Source organism: Melopsittacus undulatus, chromosome 7 (genome assembly GCF_012275295.1).
Source record: "Melopsittacus undulatus isolate bMelUnd1 chromosome 7, bMelUnd1.mat.Z, whole genome shotgun sequence".
Classification (NCBI taxonomy): Eukaryota; Metazoa; Chordata; class Aves; order Psittaciformes; family Psittaculidae; genus Melopsittacus; species Melopsittacus undulatus.
In genome coordinates, this window is record NC_047533.1 from 29,703,567 (window position 1) to 29,724,802 (window position 21,236).

At 36.6% G+C, this 21,236-nt stretch overlaps 1 protein-coding gene across 1 annotated transcript in view; it reads right to left on the reverse strand.

Moving 5' to 3' along the window:
* LOC115946506 (rho GTPase-activating protein 7-like) overlaps nt 1–20,005 on the reverse strand; it is a 56,113-nt gene extending 36,108 nt beyond the window's left edge. The window contains exons 1-2 of the mRNA XM_034064810.1: nt 19,786–20,005; nt 4,899–6,066 (exon numbers count right to left, since the gene is read on the reverse strand). Of these exons, the coding sequence (XP_033920701.1) occupies nt 4,899–5,954 (1,056 nt within the window). The 5' untranslated portion in view covers nt 5,955–6,066; nt 19,786–20,005. The remainder of the gene's footprint in view (nt 1–4,898; nt 6,067–19,785) is intronic.
* Nucleotides 20,006–21,236: the final 1,231 nt, after the last annotated feature.

The following is a 21,236-nucleotide window of genomic DNA, read 5'->3' on the forward strand; positions in this document are numbered from 1 at the left end:
TACAGGAAATATAGTTAGAGAACCATATGATTTGAAAGTAATTCTGCTGTGATACTGCTTCTATAGTGACTGGCTTCTGTAGTCTCTAAGGTTACAAATTATTATATCACCCAAGTTCAGCAAGGTATTTAAACATACCCTAAGAACACAGCAGTTCCACTGGATCCATTAATGCTTTTTAAATTCCTACATTTAAAGCAGTGAGGCTTTGCTCTCCCCATGACCATACTGAAGCCATGAAGCCTTGGTATCCTATAACCACCCAACCCACATATATTTTTGTCCAAATTTTCATGATCCTTATAAACTAAGAATTGCAGATTTATTTTTTTCCTGGTTGTTGAATTTCTCCAGTAGAATATTCGTAAGATAATTATCTTTAAAAACTACTCAATGGGAAAACATAAACTGTGGGAAATGAATGCATTTAAACATCATATTTTGCAAAAGTGCATTTAAAGATAATTCACTCTGAAAATCAGCAACTTCTAGAGCTGTCATCTTCCTTTGGCTGACAGTTTCAGACTGAATTTCAGAAAAGGTATATTCAGTTCCTATGACAAAATCAGGATACAGCAAAATGTATTTAATTTTTAATTAAGATTTACTGTACATTCTTGTTGGTTTTATTCATACTTTAATCTTCTTATGTCTGCCTTTCCTATGCTGACCTCTCTCAGTCGTTATTGCAATAACAACTAACTACTCAAGTAGGAATATTTTAGACTGGATCCCTAATAAACCAGTTTCTATTAAAAAAAAAACAAACACTTTGGCAGTCTTACAAGATAAATTAAAAGTGGTATAAAAAAAAGAATCAATCATTAAATTATCCCCATTCAGAGTCAAAACTGAGGTAAAGGGAGATTAAGACTTCAGAAAGACACACTTATGACAGGCCTGGAAACCATCTCTGGTATTTTAACTGCAATAAAATAAGAAAAACTAAAATTCTGGATACTGTTGTTCACAACAAGCTCACATAACTTTTTAAATAACCATCCATTGTTGAGAAGTGAATGCTCAGTTGAAAAGCATTATGCATTGTGAATGGTAGAGATGGAAGGGAAAAAACTGCTAGGAAAACCATTTCAGTAAAATAGGTAGCTCTTATGATGTTTTTGGAAGCTTTCCTATTGCCTCTCCCAGGTACCTTACAGGGAAGACTAAGGCGGCAGGCAAAGCTCCATAGACTTCCTGTGGAGTCATTTTACAGGGTAATACAAGCAGAAGCTCCTGGAAGAACATAATTTTCTAACTTGAAATAAAGAGCATAGCTTTAGCCTTATAAGACAGAACTTTAAATACAGGCTGTAATGGAAGAGGGTCAGCCTTCACACCGCATGGGCAAGCATAATATTCACGTAGCAAATATGGATGGAAAGACAAAACCCAACTATGCAAACTCTTTTTCCCCTCACATTAGAATAATTATAATTGATGAAATAATGAAACAAACTTTATTGCAACAGTCCAGAAAATGTAAATCCATGCTTTAAAAACTCACAGCTTTCATGTTTGGGAAAGGCCCTGCTACAAAGAACTGTACCACCCCAGGTAATGTTCTACTCAGGTTTATTTCTACATTTACTGCCGTTCTTCTGATAATATTTTTCTTAAATTAATTTCCATCTCATTGACACTGCTGTCACTGTAACATTAGCTGGGTCCTTAAGTATCCTTTGCAAACTACAAAGCATTTTATCTAGAAATCTGGATTAAAATAGTAGCAATAATAGTGAACACTAGGAAACAGTTCTGACACTTTAGCCTGGTAGGAATGAGTTTGAGGCAACATCTACTGTTTGAAAATGAGAAACTTTTACACAGGCCACAATGAAGAATTACATGTAATAAATGTGAAAAGCACCAGTTTCATAAAAGAGAGATAAGGAATTCATACACCAAAATGTTTACTTCATTCCCTTTTCAGTGACACATAAGCAAAATGTTTCAATGAGACTGAAATGCAGTCTGAAATTACCTGTGAAGAGAAACTGACACAAATTAATCACGTATACACCATTTTTAGCCCCTTTATTATCAGTCAACACAAAACCAGGGAAGTTGAGTTAGTGTGGGATTTTTCAGTCAGATCTATTATCATTAATTTCTCACAAAACTCAGGTGCTTCCTATTTCCAAGCATTAAGAAATCTTTCTGGGAAAGCAAAGGAAAAGAGGGTGCTTTTCATCAACCATTTGAATCATGATGACTTGAGGCAGCAAAGAATGATGAAACAGCTGGACCTGTTTGCAAAAAGCATCTTCAGTGTGAGTGCATCCATCATGAGCAAAGCAACTTACTGAAAGGGAACTAGTGCTGGTCAAAGATCCTAAACTTTAAGCCCTTAAACCCTCAAACCTGTATTGGTAGAGCAAGCCAAACAGAGCCACACTGTCTCACCTCAGCTGATCTGAAAATAAGAAGGGAGATCATGCTTTACTGCCACAATTAAAAGCAGTTTAATATATGTTAACAAGGAACAGGTTTTCAGAATTTAGTACCAGCAAGAGCAGAATGAGACTACTCAAACTTCCTAAGAATTTAGATGTCATGGGAGTAGCTGAAGTTCAGTACCTTTCTGTGATCCCCTAAGATGTCACCTGGAGGTTTGGGTGCCCAAATGCAATTAGCAATTCATCCCCTTGTGCCTTTTCCAATATTCTGCCCTTCATGAGCACATGTTTACATGCGACTATAATTGACACTCAGCATTAATCAGACAGTGGTGTGTTTTAGGCCTTAACTGCACTGTTTGAACTGCTGACATGGAGAGAAAAGGTTTTATATACCATTCCCAATCCCTTAAGTCTTCCTGTCACTGCAAAGCAAATACTTGGGTTTTATGGATGGATTCAGTTTCAAGTCTATTGATTTTCTAATGTCTTGTTAAAATTACAAAAGTGTCTTTCAGGGCAGGTTTGTAAATATATGCATATTTTTCATTGCAGATTATTACCAACACAGGCAGCCTTTTGTAAAAGAGTGCATGATCAGATATAAGTGATAAAATCCTGCATGCAACAACATTGTTTGTAGAAGTGTCCTGTAAACTCAGAGAAATAATCCCACAAGCAACAGAAGATCATATATTTTCCCTTTTGTCAAACATTTTACAGTTGCTGGTGAGGACTTACTTAACCAAAGTGGTACAAGATCACTCCTTCAGATTTACAGACTACACCTTTTACAGTGCACACAGCTTCGCAATTGTTGCAGTCACATAACTCTCAACCTTCCCTGAAGGAACTCCTTGTTTTGCTCTTTTCTATAGTTACATCTTTTCTTAGTTTTACTCACTGTTAACTCTCACTGGAATTTTACCTTTTTATATTTTATAAAACTCTTTTTATATTTTATCTTTTAAAATGTTTAATGGCACAAACACAAATATATTTTCAAAAATAATTCTTGCATTTAGAAGATGAGTAAGTGACGACTAAACAAGAGGCAAGGTGATACATGGAAACCAGAGGGATCAAAGCTATTAAAAAATATAGCATGGTATATCTTGCTAACAATATGAAATGTGTACATAGATATTAGGAACTATGGCTAGAAAAAAAGGAAATGCTAAAGTAGAGAAGCTGAGAATATGTTTATAATCCTAAACTAGTTCTCAAATATAATATTAATTTGATTGAATTTTGTTTTTAAACTTGAAATGTTTTCTACAGATGGATAAGTTTCGTATTTGTGATACTGCTGCTGACTAGCAGTTTCTGTTTCTTAATCGTAACTCAGAGACTAGTTACTGAATCATTTGAACAGTTACCACATTAATTGGGATTGCATGAACTACCAAAGGAAGACTGGCTTTGAGGGCTTCCAAGACCTTTTGCAAAATTTACTTACAGCTTCTAACCTATCAAATGCATGCTAATATTACTAAAGTGTCAACACAAGGAAGAAATGGCCAGCAGCTCAGGATGCTGTGTTGGCACAGAGTACTTCAGACATGTGATTTGTGCTTTAGTGAAAGAGTTACTGAGGCACTATGGATGATAAAACAGGCCCCACACCACCACTTAATAGAAACCAGACTTATTAAAGAACAAACCAACAAAAAAAAAGAAGCTGGATGATGTCAAAGGAAAAAAGGCAATGAGAAGTTAACAATTACAATTTGGTTATTCACAAGAATAAGCAGCATAACTAGGAATGCTAGACTTTAAGCTGAATTTTGTGGTCCCACAGTCAGCACTTCTCCTTCCATTAAAGCCAATGTGAGTTTTATTGCCAGGGAATCTGTCCATTGAAGTTTTGTAATGATACTCTTCCTTACTCTTTGTAGACAGTGAAACTCTCCAGTTGCTTCAAAACTTCAAAACATTGTTTCAAGCCCAGCAATATTTTTTTCTTTTTTTTTTTTCATTTTGCAAGAACATAGGCTCATGGGGCTGAGCTGAAAACCAAAGAACTTCTGCAAATTGTTTCCACTCTTTTTTTACCCTTTTTAAAGTTTTGATGCATTTTTTCTCTGTTCTGTTTTTTCAGTAAGGCTTCCAAAACCCTGGACACAATCAGTTTCCTAAAAGGAAAGAAATAATGACACCTGACAGCAGCAGAAGAAACAAAAATAAAATCAAACCCATAGAAGACACTTATTCATTTAGCATCAAACATATATGATATATACAAGTTATCTATAAAGTGAAAATAAGGTATCGTACAAGTTCATGGATTAACCATTTTCAGACTTTAAAAAGAACTCCTGAAACTCAGCTGTTGTACAGACACATTTTTCTCAAAACCATTTGAAGAAAAATCTGACAAACTAATAAAACAAAACTGAAAACCACATTTTATTTCCAATCAATTAGTCATGGAATCACCTTCATAAGAAACTGGGGGAAAACATTAGAAAAAATCTCTGCACTTTATGAGCAACCTACCTTTCTTTTGCGCAGCTTCACTTGACTGTCTGAATATTCTTGTGTGGTCAAATGATTCCTTACATGTAAACACTGGATGTCTTCTGCTGAACTGACATTTGAAAGGCATTCGTTTTCAGGGGCCACTTGAGGTTCTGTGAAACCACATTCATCCAGACCATTTTCCACTGCTGGGATGTGAGAGCAAGGAGAAGATTGCATAAGGCAGTCGCTGGATTCCACTGCTGAGCACAGTTGTCTGTCACTGCTGGTGCATGATTCAGAAAAAATCCCACTCTCTACCACATTACACTCAGACTTTCCTAGCCCATCTTTAAAAGCATTGGATTTCCAGCACCGTTGTGCAATTACAGCAGTATGAAGCAGCTGCTTCCCAGGCACAATAATTTCTTTCACATTTGGAGAATTAGAGCAATTTTCTTCCTCTACATCTACTACTTCATTTAAGCCTTCACAATTACAAAGATCTGGACTTTGGCCAATACTGCCACAAATGTCATAATCTTCCACCTCCTCTTTAGGAATTGTGTCACAGCCAGCTTCCTTACTTGTATCTCCAATTACTCCACATGCTTCAGCTGCCTTGTTACACTGTGTTATTGGTAACATCTGTGTTAAGGAGCCTGCTCCATTTAAACTCTCCTCTTCAGCTTTTGGTTCCCTTCCTACAGCAGTGGTGTGGTAATTAGCACTATCCAGGTTTAGTGCTGAATAATCATCATCGTCACCAGATACATGGACTAGTGTTTCTGTGCTGGCCTCCAGAAAACACTCCTCTTCCTCGTGGTTATCGTTTTCATCCACCTCCTTTGAAACGTTTCCCAGCTGCTTCGCAGGGAAGCCAATCAGCTCTCCACTATAACAGCACTCTGGAAACGAAGCGCACTTTTCTTTCCGGTCCGCACTCAGAACCTCATCTTGTTCCATACTTGTCTGCAAGTTAGCAGCTACAAGTCCGTGACGACATGCTGTATTATACTCCACAGACTCCAAAGCCAATCCCATCCACTGGGTCACATGCTCTTCCCAGCTTTTCTTTCTGATTGCTAGAGACATGTCATAACAGTTCAGCAGCAGGCTGCAACGTACCTTCCAAAGAGGACCAGAGGAGATGTCATGGCTGCTGTGCACTGCTCTGGAGGGAGGGAGGGTTTCATCATTTTAACATCTGCAAGAAATAAAAAAAAAAAGGCTGAGCTATTGAATCAACTCCAAAAAAAAAAAGGAGAAAAAGGAAGGAACAGTTTAAACAAAAGTGCAAAAGCAAGATAAGACTGCAGGCCAGGCCAGGCACTTAGAAGACTGTTTAAAGTTTTAATACTTTTCATGCAAAACTCATGACAACATTCATAATTCAGAATAACTTTTTTTCTGATTACTCTCCAATATCAAGTAAACAAAAATGGTATAAACAGGCATGTGGACAGGCAAATAGCTCCAGAGCCAAAATTTGACAAAAAGTCTTCACTTTGTCTGTCATAAGATACTTATTTCCATGGGTATAAATGGCATCATGCCTTATGGTTGGTTTGCACACAAAGTTACTCTGTATTTCTTTCCCCTCCAGAGATACCCATGGAGTGCAGAATTCTGGCTGTTTCCCAGAGAGGTAGAGCAGAACTTGAGGGTTATTCTGAGTTTACCAAAGTGATAAACCACTTGTCCTTATGAGTAGCTTTGGCATATTCAGTCACTCTCATTTTTATTGTTACTGTTTCTCTTCCTTCAGGACAAATTGTAATACATTCAAGTGTTAGGTTAAACTGAAGGGAAATCAGTTGTGTGGTAAAAAAAAATCAACCCTAGAAAAATTAATTTAAGCTTTTAAAATATTTCTTACCTTAAATATATATATAAATATATAATAAAACCTGAAAAAAAAACCAAACCCAAATCCCAAACCTTGATGAATATATTCAGGATCTACTAATGTAAGGAAAGGAGGAAACTCTTATTTAGGATGGGGCTCTGCAGAAGGGTATTTTGTGAGCCTGCATGGTCAGTTGTAACCGTGCAGCTTGGACTCCTGGGTTCTGCCAGTGCCTTCTGTCCCTGATCAATTATCTAGGTGGGTATTTTTCATGTATCAGACCTTCCAGATGATGGCATTTGAGATACATTGTGACACTGCATGTGCAAATTAGGACAAAGAAAATATGTCATATTAATTTATGCTTTATAAAACAAAATTAAGAAGTTAATTTTCAAATAACAAAACTTCTGCCCCAGAAAACATTAGAAATTCAAGGACCAGACACTTCTACTTTTCATTCCCTACATAAGAACTGTCAGCACTTCACATGTATCTGCTTATTGATTTCATCAAGAAAGAGGATTAAGTACTGATTTTGTTTTGGGTCATTTCAGTCCACTAAGACAAATTCTGACTGCTCACTAGGCCACAAAGCTGTCTTGACAAATCACATGCCTGAAGACATAAAAGCATTTGCCTTGAAGGAAATGAAGAATTATACCTGTGCAACTGAATATCTGTAAATTATGTCTCAACAAACTAACTAGCAGGATAGAGTTGTACATGCTCCTAGATCTTTAACCTCCTTTGAGAATGGCATGCTCCATTTCACGTTCACATTTTCCACCTCTGTGGAGACTGTGCTTAAAAAGAAAATATATTCATAGGGTAAGAGAATTCCATGCACAAGTCATTAGCGTGTGGGAGGCTGAGGAAAACGGAAAATAACAAGCAGAGCCAGGCCAAAAAAATTATCCGCTTTCAGAGGCAAAATTTGGTAGTAAGAAGTTAATGCAACTTTAAGATCCGCTTGCCTTTTCTGGTTGAACATGAGAATAAGCCTAAATATTAAAATGTAAAGTCAAATTATTGTATAAATTTGCAGCATACTTGCATTCCTATACTGACTTCATATTTATATTTACATGTGCAGGGTCCAAAATTACCAGAGTGCAAATCAATAGTGATAATACTTTCAGCTTCTGCTGCACCTTTTCCTGATGGACCCTAAAGCTCTAATGTAAAACTAACTAAATGAGTTTTACATCACAGTGTTTTGTTTTGACCTCTAAAAGGTTTACTCTACTGCCCTCCATTAGCACTGCTTGTAGTTGCACCTGGGTGCAACTCATTTGAAGCTTCCCTCTCTTCCCCTACTAAAAGAATAGCTCCATCGACTTTACAGATTAAACATGGCTGCTACTGCCATACAGGGGAATTTCAAATGAAAATCAAGGAAAGACACCAGTAATGTTAATGGCAAAAAGTTAAAAAATCCAACTTCCCAATGACATACGTGCATCCGCCTAACCTAAGATTGAGGCTGCTTATAATGGGTAGAAGGTAGGCATTCAAAGAGTTAATGGGTGTGTATTAATCTTGCTGCTGCTAAATGGAGTTACATGTGGGCAGAAAGGGAAGAACAGATCCCTTATTGTTTTTCATTTTTTGGATGTGGAGAGTTATATTTCATAGGGGATGAAAAACGAATAAATTTTACTTTAGGAACCCTTCTGTTTTACTTATGGTATCAGTAGTTCGGGCTTCCTCATAGAATGCAGAAAAAATGATTAAACAGGATAATATCAAATACTTTTCTTGAAATGAAAGACAAATAAATATATGACAAGGGCGCTTTCACTGTCCTCTAAAATATGAGCTTATGTTAGCACTGAGAATGAAAAATTTACCTTACATTCTCCCCCTCTCCATGCAGCTTCTGCTATCAAGCCCTGAATTCCCATGGCACATGAAGGAGCCCATAGTTTGGCAGAAGCTCATCCTCTCCCCCTCCACTCCTCAAGGTCTGCATTATCTGCCAGCTTAGAAATTATTTTCCTGCTATAATTGCTTGACTCTTACAGGCCAGCAAGAAACACCTTTCTCTTTTCTACCTCTGTATTCAGGGTAAACTATTTCGTTTGCACTCATATGCAGGCAAATGTTCTTTGGAGGATTCACTAAAGACCTCAATGAGATTCATAACTGTGCTCCTTTCTCTGCCAGAGAACCAAGTGCGTTGCCACTTTGCAGAAGAAAGTGCTCCTGCCTTGATTGCTGCTTTTCTGTTATTGCTGGTCACATTTTTGTTGACGTGCAACATCTACTGTCTTCTAAGAAATACCCTTCTCAAGTCCATTTGTACTCTTCGTAGTATTTACAGAAGATATAATTTTACATGGATTTTGTAATAATTTATTGATTGTCTCCTTTTACTGTAAAACATAATGGAAATGAAAAATAGGGCAAAGCTTCTATGCTTGCTTATTTTTGGAAGTTTTGCATCAAGTCTCATGGAACTGATAAAGCACAAAGTGATGTATAAGTAAGTAAGTGATGAACTGGTAGGCTCTACTACACTTACACTAACATTTTCCCTCAAGGAGGATTCCAGTGACTTTTTTCTGAGAAGCTCAAATTAAACTGTTTCCAGCAGGCTTTCAAAAGTCAGACAGAATTTCTTTATTTAATGAAATTCCATTCAGGTTTGGTTGTGCTTCACATTTTTCAAGATGCAGTTTACCTTCTCTCAATTCCCTTCTCAAGGAAACATGAGGGCCTACAACAAGCATCTTTAAGCAGAACAGCCCTTATATCTACAACTGACATCCTATGAAAGCTGTGCAAGCTGCAGCAGGAAGACCTACAAGTGGGAGCTAAAGTGAGAATGGAAAAGGATGGAATACCTGTGTCTGTGACTACCTGGATCTGTCACCAGTGGTCCAGCTCCCCTTCTGGGTCACAGGACAGGACAAAAACCCTTACAAGAGTTATAAGAGTAGGGAGGCAGAGGCACACAGTCAGCTCCTCCATCTCCTTCCTCAGCCTTCCAGGACACAGGAGTGGACTCCACTTTGGTTTTCCCCAGGGTGGAAGAAAAAGGTATGGAGAGAAATGTAGAGCCATACAGCAGCAGCAGCCACCACATGGGACGGGGCAGTGAACCCAATGCCATTAGGATGGAAGGGCTATGTCAGAAGCAGACATAAATAAGATTCCAGCAAACAGGATGACACCTTGGTAGTATCCTTAGGTGGCCAAGCTGAAGACAGCCACTGACTCAATGAACGTCCTAGCTGTCCTCACCACATCCACCATACTGACAATTCATTGCACCATGAATTACCTCTGCACTGAAACAAATACAAAAGCCTGGGGAGGGAGAAAATCACAAAGAGTACTGGAGAGGTTTCTAAGTAGAAATGGCAGGGAGCTTCAGAGAGGGCAACCCAGACAGAACTGCCCCTACTGTCCTGCCAGTGACATTCAAATTTTTTAATGCTTTACATGGGATCCAGATCTTTTCTGTGAAAAAAATAAGGCAAAGCAATGCTGACAAACTTACACAGAGATGAAAGACTGCTTCATTACATTTTTTACATAGCAGGCATGTGTAAGCAATGGAGATCAAGCAGAAATATTTATTCTGTTATCATTATTTTATCTTCTTTGGTTTGTGACCCCGGTCAGCAAACTTTGTTTAAGGAAGCCTGAGTGAACAGGGTCTGTTTCCTATAAACTCATCTCACATCTTCCTGGTCTGGCTTACATTCAGCTCTTTCAGTAACTCCATACCAGCTCTGAGACAGAATGTTGTTTACAAATAATTTGAGATAAGCCATAACCCTCTAGGTCTTCACTCAGCTAGTTATTTTAAAATATTCCCTGTTTTAGAATTTACAATCCTTCCTTACTTCCTGTACATATACCACCCTTTGGGTTTTACTGAAGTGGAGGCTCACCTTGTCTGCAGTTTCTAGATAAACAGCCTTTGTAGTACATAGGTATCAACCATACTAAGCCCTGATGTCCTAGAATAGAAATATAAGGCCTTTTTGTTGCAGGGTATTAATTTAGTGAATAACAAATGCATTTTCCCTAATTTCTTTAATATATAAAACATAATCACATGAGATCAAATATTAAAAGCAGTTTGAACTAATAACCATTTTGAAAATATTTCCAACTTTATTCTAAAAATCAGAAAAGGTATAGTACTTTTAAGACAAGTATATCTTCAGAACAAAACTATAAACCAGTTGAAATCTTTCATATAAATTTTAATGCATGTGTATGCATGTGATGCACTTACATGTTACAAATGTCAACACAGGCCAGTAATACAGCTGCTTCTGATTTTTGTTCTGATAAACACAAACATAGCCTGATAGTGTCTTTTTACATGTTAGTTGCCATTTTCTCTGAGAAGATCTCTTTTTGTTTTCAGCTGTAAATTAGTGGATAGAAATAGAAGTATGGTCTTTGTATAGCAGAGAAATGTCATAACTAATTAATACATGACTGAAATCCATAGCCCAAGTCCCACTAGCTCCAAGAGAGGAGTTGGGCTCCTGTAAAAGTATGTGATGCATACTTGATAATCTACATTTTCAAGATAAGCTAAGGAAGTCCTGCCTACACTAAGACAAACAGGTACATTAAAACTGTCTGACTCATGTATATTATATATATGGTTTTGCTTAAATAAAATAACTTGAAGGACTCAAATCAGTGCAATCCATATAACTATAGAACAGTGAAGCTTACTAGACACTGTTCGCCTATTTTTTTTCTCTTCTGCTTCACTCTACAGGCCTTTTGAGACAAAAATATATATAAAAAAAAGACAAAAATTAAAAATCCTAACCCATTTTTTTCCTTATACCTTGTTTGCTGTTGTTCTGAAAGGGTACATTAGCTGAAAATCTAAAGAATGAAAATTAAAAAGAGAAAAAACCCAAGAACAAACTACAAAGAAAAAAAGGAAAACAGAAAACCAGAAGTGAGAATATGTGTGGGGTTTTGTTTGGTTTGTTGGGGTTTTTTTTTGCTTTGGAGGTTGAGGGTTTTTGTTTGTTTGGTTGGGTTTTTTTTTTTTAAGTTTGTTATTGATACAGAGGGACCCTAACTGCAGTGGAGATATAGGAGAAAAAGTTGTAGATCAAATTCCCAGTCAATAAATATAATGACATGCAGTTATAAAAGTATCAAACTATCAATGCATAATAAAAGCCCCAGTGATATCTCCCACCAACCAGGAAACAAAACCAACCCTGAGCTAGGAATCACTGTGGCTGGTAACAAACAGAAATAGGATTTGGTTTTGTTTGTTTTGCTTATGCATGTAAAGAAATAGAAGCTACAATGTATAGTAAATACAAATTATACACTGCAAAAAAGAAAAACCACACAAGAAGCTAATCAAGGTGTGTACCTGAAGTAATTCTTGTGACTCGATAAGGATTTCCTCTTTCCTGTGGGGATCAGTTTCATTATTCCTTTGATGAAGCTACTTTCTTTTCTCCTTTATTGATTCTGACATATGTCAGATATCCTCATTATAGTCAACTGTCAGTGAAAATATTTAATACTGCTAGGATTTAACATTCTTTCTTTGAAGCACATTTAATATTACAAAAATTGTGATACTGTCTAGCATTATTATATGATCTCAATATGTTAAACAAACCAAACTATAAACTTAATTTGGAAAGTTGCTCTTTCAGAGACATCCAAAGTCTTGCTTGTTTTGTGAAAATATTATTGGTTCCTAAAATATGAGCGTAAACTTTGTCAATATGCCTCAATTTACTGTTGGAAAATATAAACCATCAGGGAGTTGCTTTACATTCTATTCCTCCTCAAAAAGTAGCTCCATTAGTGGTGCTCCTTATCACACAAAGAAGGGCTTCTACTTGTAGTCAACATGTGATTACAGAGGGTTTTAGCTTGGTTGCATTTGTATTTGGTTCATTTCTAGTGCTGAGCCTCAGACCAACTAAGCCTCTTCCTCAAGGATAAGAAAGGAGAAATGACAGGATCCAAACTGATTCACAGTTATCCAGGCTTACTTCAGATCTATATTACTTACACACTATTTAATTATCACATAAAAACCAATTTAAAAGACAGTTTAAAATACAAAACTTTATTTTTGTATTCTTTTGCATTGAGGAATAGTCAATAAGACAGATAAATAAATACTATTATTTCATATGTTTCTAATTTAATACTTCACTGTAATTTTGTTAATGGTATTTTTATATATCAGCATTACATTCTATTAGCTGCTGTGATAATCCATCACTACAGCGTCATTCCAGAATGAAAAGAGAAACAGAATTTATAGCTGACCACTAGAAATAGAAGAGGGTTTAAACCAAAATGATAGATCGTTTTTAGAAGAAAATCAGAGCCTTGATATCTATTCCTACCTGTGAGTCTGCTGGTATTAAAAATTTGGTATCTTGAAAAATATTGTACCATCCTGACTTCAACAAAACGCTTCTGTCTTTGGAATGAAGAAAAGTAATGTAAGGTGTAAATGTTTGGACTCTTGCTTTTCACATAGGTTTTTCTTTCCCTATTTATTTTTTTTCCCAAAATGGAGGTGTTCTATATGGAAATTTCATCACCCTTCTAATCCTTCCCCCAAAATCATCTCTTCACGCTCAGAGAACATTAAAAATAAGAGAGCTGGCAGACTCTTTACATCTCCTTTCCATTTCTTCCTTAACTGGAATTGTCTTGACAAGAAAAGACATGAAATGAGAAAAGGCCACAAGGCCACCCCAATTTTTTCTCAAACTTTTCCTGTTGGTTTTTTTTTTGTGATTTTTGGGTTTTTTGTTTTGTTTTGGGTTTTGTTTTTTTTTGGGGGGGGGTTTGTTTGTTTGTTTGTTTTCTTCAGGATAGAAGAAATTCTATTTCCTATCCAAGTCTGGTGAAAAACTTATTTTCTATCTACAGGAGGTCTTTTTGAAAACAATAAATATTAACCGATTATTTTCCTGATGCCTTGTAGATTTTAGGTTTTAATACAGTGTTTCCATTTAAAGAAAAGTTCCTGGTGCTGGTTATAGCCATGAGCTATGGAATCTGAGGCACTACTGACAATGGCTTTTAGGCAACCTATCTGCTTACTGAATAGTGTGGGGCAAATTCTCTTTCCAGTGCAGACGGGACTAAAAAGTATTTTTGACATTACTGTGCACATTTTGTAAATAAAGAACTGATTTTTTTTCCCATAAATAAAGACAAATTCTTTATCATCAAGAGGTAAGAGATAATGATTACTAACACGGCTGAGCTTTTTGATGGGAATGAACCATTAACAATATCATTTGAAATCTCATTTTGATGCACCTGTATAAAAGAACTGAGAACAAACCGAGCAAAAATTTCTGGAATGTAACTGAAGATGTGAAAACCAAAAATTAATCAAAATTGCTGATTTTCCATGTATTTCTTTGAAACTAAGGGTGAAATAAAATCTAATGAATGCTGAATGTTTTTTAAACACACTGGAGGACTTAAGTCCACTTCTTTCAACAAACCGACAGTAAAAATTTAGTTTGTTTTCCAAGTTGGTGAAATTTGGGGGGGGGTGGGGGTGGGGAAGTCTGCATCAGAACAAAATCTTGCAACTGACCATTTTTCATTATAATATTTTTATTTTAGAATTCAGGAAGATTATAATTCAAAAGACTTCTGTACAGTGTGTTTGTATCTCACCTCTTCATCATTTTCCTCTCTGCCTCTCTAATAGTCATAATGTAAATATGACTACTGTAGTGATAGTTAATAGACCTTCTCCATAGTATGTCCAGAGAGACCTCAATTCCAAGCTTATCAGCTGGTCTCCTAATTTTATGATGATACACTCCTATTCAGCATCAGTAGCCCGCCTGGAAAGACATATCCAACCCTGAAAATTACTCCTGAGTACACAAGTACAGGAAAAATAAAACAGATGACTCTTGAGCTCTTGCAGACATCTTCCCTCTATTTTAAAACTAATTCAGTTCTATTTCCTTTACCAGCTACCAGCTCTCACACGACATGCGAAAGCTTTTTTAAAGTCTTTAGCTACATAACCAATTAAGCTGACAGTGACTCAAGGTTTGGAAGTTGTAAGGAGGGCACTGACATCTGAATATAGCTATTGAATGGAACTAAGTGTAGATTTGTCTCTGCACATGGAATCCTCCAAGTCCAGCTTCTTCTGTGGAAGGTACAAATCTTTGAAACCATTCTTTCAGCAAAAACTTATTATTGAGAGCTGCCACGTCTCTCTGATAAAACATAATTATCTGAAGACAAACAATTCAAGAAAAATGAAAAGGGCTAGCTGCCATTTAGATGCAGATAAAAAAACCTGTAATAAATCTAACAGTACAACTTCCAGTGCTTTGAGCCTCTGAGGACCCCTCCAAAGTGGAGGGTTAAATGCTCCATACTGAACCAGTATATCCAAAGCAAGTCTTCCTTGGCCATTACATGTCTGTGTCTTGTGGGAGAAAATTAATGAGGAGAAGAAAACAAGTTCATATTTTATGATGGTCTTAGCAAAGATGTTAATAATACAAAATTAACGTTGTTGGATGCTTTTTAATAACTTGCAGTTATAAAGCTGTAATAATGTAACCCCAGCTGCTTTGGCTAGGAAAATTTCTCACTGGTTCACCTAGCATCTTCCATTTTCTGTTACCTCCCTTAGCAGAACAGCACTTTGCAACAATCCTCCATACTACTCTAGATTTTCTTCACTCTCCAGTGTAATACAATTTTCTTTTTGAACCTCACTACTGACTCTGACTTGTACAGAGTGAAACTTTGGATCATGAGGCAAACATTTCACATTCACAGGGGTGCCCACATTTGAACATTTATTTATTCTAGCATCAAAGTACATTTTTTTCATGGTTGCTATCTAGTGCAAAGCTCTCACCAATAAGACTGACCTACCCTGGAAAGCCTAGAGCTGGTAAAGAGTGAAGAGGGTGGGAGAACCGCAAGAGGTTCAGCAGTAACGGAAGTTTACAAACTTAAAGGGCATTTCATCTAAGCCTGCTGGAAATTAACACAAGGTATAATAAAAAAAAACGAACAGGAAATATCACAAATCTGAGTAAGAGAGAGCCTAGAGGGAAATGAAGGGTGGAAGTAAAAAGTGCATTGTATGAGTTTTGGTTTTAATGTAAATACAGCTTAAGGCAAACCTCTGTATTTGTGTTCAATGTGGCTGTTGTGCAATATACCAGAGGTAAAACTCCAGGCATTTCTCATTTCAACATAAGCAATTTTCCTCATTCAAGAGAAACAAGCATTTATGGTAATAGTGGATTTGAAATTCTCTACCAACAGACTGTTCTTAAAATGAGTGGTTTCTAAAAGCATCAACAAATATCAAAGGCAAAATATGGGCTGCAGTCAGCAGCAAAAAACCATATACAAATTCAATACTGGTAATTATTCCCATTTAAATAATATTAACAGTCCTACTATACATGGATTTGCATGTAAAAAAATCTATGTTAATTTGGTTCAGAGTATAATTTTCGTGTATATATATATATATATATACACACACACATACACAGTTATACATGCACATATGCCTGTATACATACACACATATTTTCTAGAAAGTTTGGACCAGATGTTCCTTGAGCTCCCTTCTAGCCTAGTATTCTATGATTCTATGATCTAAAAAATAAACCTGTCTATGCAGACAGGCTTAAAGTCCTTACTAAGCATTCACACTGATCACCATCTTTGGAGATATTTAAAATCGAAGTGGACAAGATCCTAAGTTTTCTGTTCTAGCTGGCTTCATTCTTGAGTGAAGAGTTGGACCAGAAACTTCTAGTGGTTTCTATTAGAGAGGAAATCAAGATCTAGCCCTTCTGAATAAGTTATTTCAATTACTCTTACCAGTATGGTATGCCAGTTTTCTCCTTTCCCTTTTTCTTTTGTAAAAGGAACAGAACACCAACATGAAAAACGTATTTTCTTTTTTCTACAGACAAATAAACAACATAAAATGGAACCAGATGACTAAAAGTAAAAAGGAGAATGTTCTAAAATGCATCTCCTTTCTGAGAAAAGAGAAAACCATTTGCAAGTTGTCTTCCTCCTTCTGCTACTGCATTCCTCAGGGAAGCTGTCAAAGAAGATGTGTTTCAGCAACAAAAATAATATTAAGAACAACAGAAAAATATAATATAAAAAATCAGCTTAGCACTTCTGAGAGTTTAAAAAAAATAAAACTAATTAACTTTTGAGTCTTAGGAAAAAGCCAATGGGCATCCTTTTATTGTTCCACTACCTAAGGAATAATTAGAAAAATATATTAAGCTCAGTGATTTAAAGGAATAACTATAAGCCTTGCTTACTCAAAAACTACCTACAAAAGCTGTTACCTTTGCTTCTAATTTTCTTCAAGAAGCAAACTCATTTTGTGTTATGTTACAGAGATCTTGAAAGCCCAAATATACAAATTTATTTTGTTATAGTGCACCTATTATGGAATTTAACACGGAGGTCAATGGGTACAAGGATCAAAAGAAAGTAAGTTTACAGGGACATAAATTTAACATGAAGGAAAGCTATGTGCAAAATTTATATTACATGAATGTACACACTTGCATTTTCTCAAAGCTGCAGATATAAATGCAGGTGCTTAATTGTTCAAAGAAGCCATCTGATATATTTACTTGGTCTATTTTCTTGTTTCAAAGTAAGAACATTAACATTTCTGAAGGGACAAGGAGAGAAAGGTGGGATTTTTCAGCCTGGAGAAGGCTCCAGGCAGACCTCATAGCAGCCTTTGCAGCACCTTAAGGGGCCTACAGGAAAGCTTTGCAAGAGCAAGCAGTGATAGGACAAGCAAGAGTAGCTTAAATCCGAAAGAGGGTAGATCCAGATTAGATACTAGGAAGAGGATCTTCACTGTGAGGGTTGTGAAACACCATAATAGGTTGCCCAGAGAAGCTGTGGCTGACCCATCCTTGAAGTTTTCAAGACCAAGGTCAGATGAGGCTTTGAGCAACCTGGTCTAGTGGAAGGTGTCCTTGCCCATGGCAGGAGAGGTGGAACTGGATGATCTTTAATGTCCCTTCCAACCCAAACTATACTGTGATGATTTTCTGTGATTGCTATATATATCTATAAAATAGTTTCCAGGATTGTTTTAGAAAGTAAAATTTCTGTGCATTCTTTTTCTTGAACAACAATATCTTGTTACATATAGTTATATATAACTATATATAGCAAGTATAGGTTAGTATAACAGAGAAGCTAGATTAAGTAGAGCTGGGAGTTGAACAGTGATTTGCCTTCAGGACTTTCAAATAAAACTTATAAATAAAAAAGTTGGGCATTTATCTTTGTTACATTTTCTTATAGTCTGTAAGAAACTTCACAGTTAAATGAGAAAATACTTTGTGAGTTCTATTCTATTGTCTACCCTACAGTTCAACAGTCTCAGGTGTAAAGTATTTTCATCTGCAAGTGAGTTCAGATGAGGTCACTATATCCTTTAAAACCCAGAAGACAGTGTGGCAAAAAGAGGACCCCTTGATATAGAATGATTTTTATTATTTGGTATTTCTGTTTAACTAGAGTACTTGCTAATACAAAATACGTACATTCATACTTGCAAGAGCAAGTATTAGAATACAGCACAGTAAAAGCCACTAACGTCAAGTCCCTTGAGACGTCAAAGTTCCAGCACAAATTTCGCAGGAGTGACACAGACACTCAGCCATTCAGATTCCTCTCAGCTTCTCAGTCCCACCACCTACATACCACAGCTCTCCCAGCTCAGGGCACTGAACTGCAGAAGGCTCTTCCATAAGCAAATGAGTAACTGTGGTTTTAAAATGCACCCCAGAATATACCCAAGAACATTTTGCTGTCTACCAGCTGTTCCCTGTCCCCTTCATACCAATGCCCTTCACAACTCAGAGTTGCTTCTCACCACCATGAACAACCTTCTTCCACCTGAATTGCAGTAAAGTTTATTATTTTCAGTCTATAGCAGATGAGATATTTGACCCCATTCGGAGTATTTATTAGTCCCTCATGCTCTTTCATGCCACAAAGTCATTCCTTTATGCACCACTTCAAAAATAATAGTCAATAAAAATACAGTTAAAAACTTATTCAAAGATGTGAACAGATGACTGTCGATTAGTTATCAGTCTGGCCAGTAACTATATGGAGACTTACTGAGGCACTGAAGAAATAATCTCACATATTACTTATAAGCAACAGATGTCCTTTCTGATTTTCAGGAAGACAAAGGATACTATGTAGATCATAATAAAAAATGCTTCTGATGTCCATAACAACTTAATAACTAAATCATGCTTTTACATAATATAGAAGCAGCTCCATTCACACATCAGTTAAAGATACTATCCTAAATTTCCCCCTAAACTCCTTAAAGTCAGATTCTTGTCATTTTTAAGTTAATAGTTTCCAGGTTAATAAAAATGATGAGTAAATTCATACATCTTCACCAAAAATTCTAGTCAGCTGACATTTACCTAATCTTGCTTTTCCTCTTCTAAATGCTAGCACAGCACACCCCAAACTGTGCATCTGACCGTAGGTTACTAAAAATAACCTAATTTAGCTAATGCCAAGAAATAAACCTTGGATTTTCCGATACAGAACATATACATTTAAGATTGTATTGTCAGTTATACCACAAATTTCATCTAGGACTGAAAAAAAGCAAGAGACCAAGCTCAGCAGAGGTATAACTGATATATCTACCTAAAACACTCCTCATCATCATTACTGCTGGAGGGAGGAGAAGGTTTGGGGAGAGGCAAAAAAACATAGCCCTAAATGCCCTCCCTGTTGGCAAACGAGGTGAAAAAAGAAATCGTTCACACATCTAGCTGTCCTATTTAATGTACATTAAAAATATGAAAGCAAGACCATGCAACTCTATTTATATATTAATGCAAATAAACAAAGTTCAGCGTACCCAGCATATTTTTAAAAGATGAAAAAATATGCACAAAAAGTTTTTTTTCCTAGATCTGGCACATTTTCATAAACAGAACTGTCACAGTCTACAGCTAAATGTACATTTTAAAAGATTATAATTTTATTTACCTCCAGTTTTAGTGCTGAGTTCCTGAACACAGAAAGCTCCAGTGCTGGATACTGCTCGTCTCTTTTCTGTTCTTTCTTTTCTAAAAATTGGTTTGAATCTTTTGATAGTTTAAAATACAGAAGGATTCCAAGACAGCCTTACCTAGATGAAGAGAACGTGGAGTTCGTACATAACCTTCCTCAAATCTTTGGTCAGTAAAAGAGAAAAAGCCAAAAACAAAACAAAACAAAAAAAAAAACAAAAACAAAACCAACAAAACCAAAAACCAATCACCCAAAAAGAAGGAGCAAACAAACAAGCAAATGAGACCAGTCCCAGTCAGCTCCTGCTAGCATGAAAGTTCAGATTTCGCTACTGAGATCATTGCTCTATTCTAAACAGTTTTGCTCAATGTGTGATTCTAACAAAAACACCCTCTGCAGCTGGAGGGAGCCTTAACTAAGTACGAGCCTGTCAAGCTTTTCCCAATGACTTCTGTCTACTAAATTCAGACTGATGTTTTGTGAAAGGGGCCTCAACAACCAGGCCCAGATTGCCTGAAAAGTATTTCCTGCCTTTGAGAGAGAGGGAGAGGGAGAGAGAGACAGCGAGCCTGCCTGCCTGCCTGAGCCAGGGAGAGGGAAAGGGAGAGAGCGCACAGAGATGGAGAGACAGAAAAGAAGACAAGACTGAGCATTTCAAGACATTCAGCCTAATACACTGCTGGGCTATTTCTGTCAAACAGGAGGATCGGTGCTACAGTTACATAATGTAAAAGTGGCTTTTAAACCCCTCTCTCCTGTTTTTTTCTTTTTCTTTTTTCTTTCAAAATATGTTTTGTGCATCTCTACTGTTCGTACAAAGATAACAGAACAAGAGGAGAACATCCCTGAAATGCCTGGTCAGCCCTGAAACCTGTGGCACCAGGTAGAGAGAAACAGGCAGAGAATGAGATGGTCTAAGCTCAATTAACACATTGTATTGGCAAAGGGTGTAGTGCTGCTCTGATTAGCAAATATACATGGTTAGACAGATACCGTTTACATGCTACGCTATTGTATTCCTACACAAAAAATAAGCTGGATCTGAGAAAATGAACATTGCATTTTAAACACAGTTATATTGCAGGCAGTAATATATGTTGCTTTAATTCTTCTGGGAATCCTCCAGAGTCACACAAATCCAGCTCTGCAAAAGCAAAAGGACAGACTCCATCTTGATCATATTAGTATTTTGCTGACATAAAACACTTGTAACTACTTCGTTCCAGTTTGACAGGGTGCCTGAATCACATCTCCAGAGTAACCCACAGCATCTATATCCTTTGCTCTATACAGATTTAGTGAATATCATCTGTTTATCTTTGCTTTCTTCTGCCTCCTCTGAATTACTTCCTCTTAGCTGTTCCAGCCTGAGAACTTGGATTACCATTTGGTTTTGATTAAAACCAGATGGACAGCTCTGCAGAAGT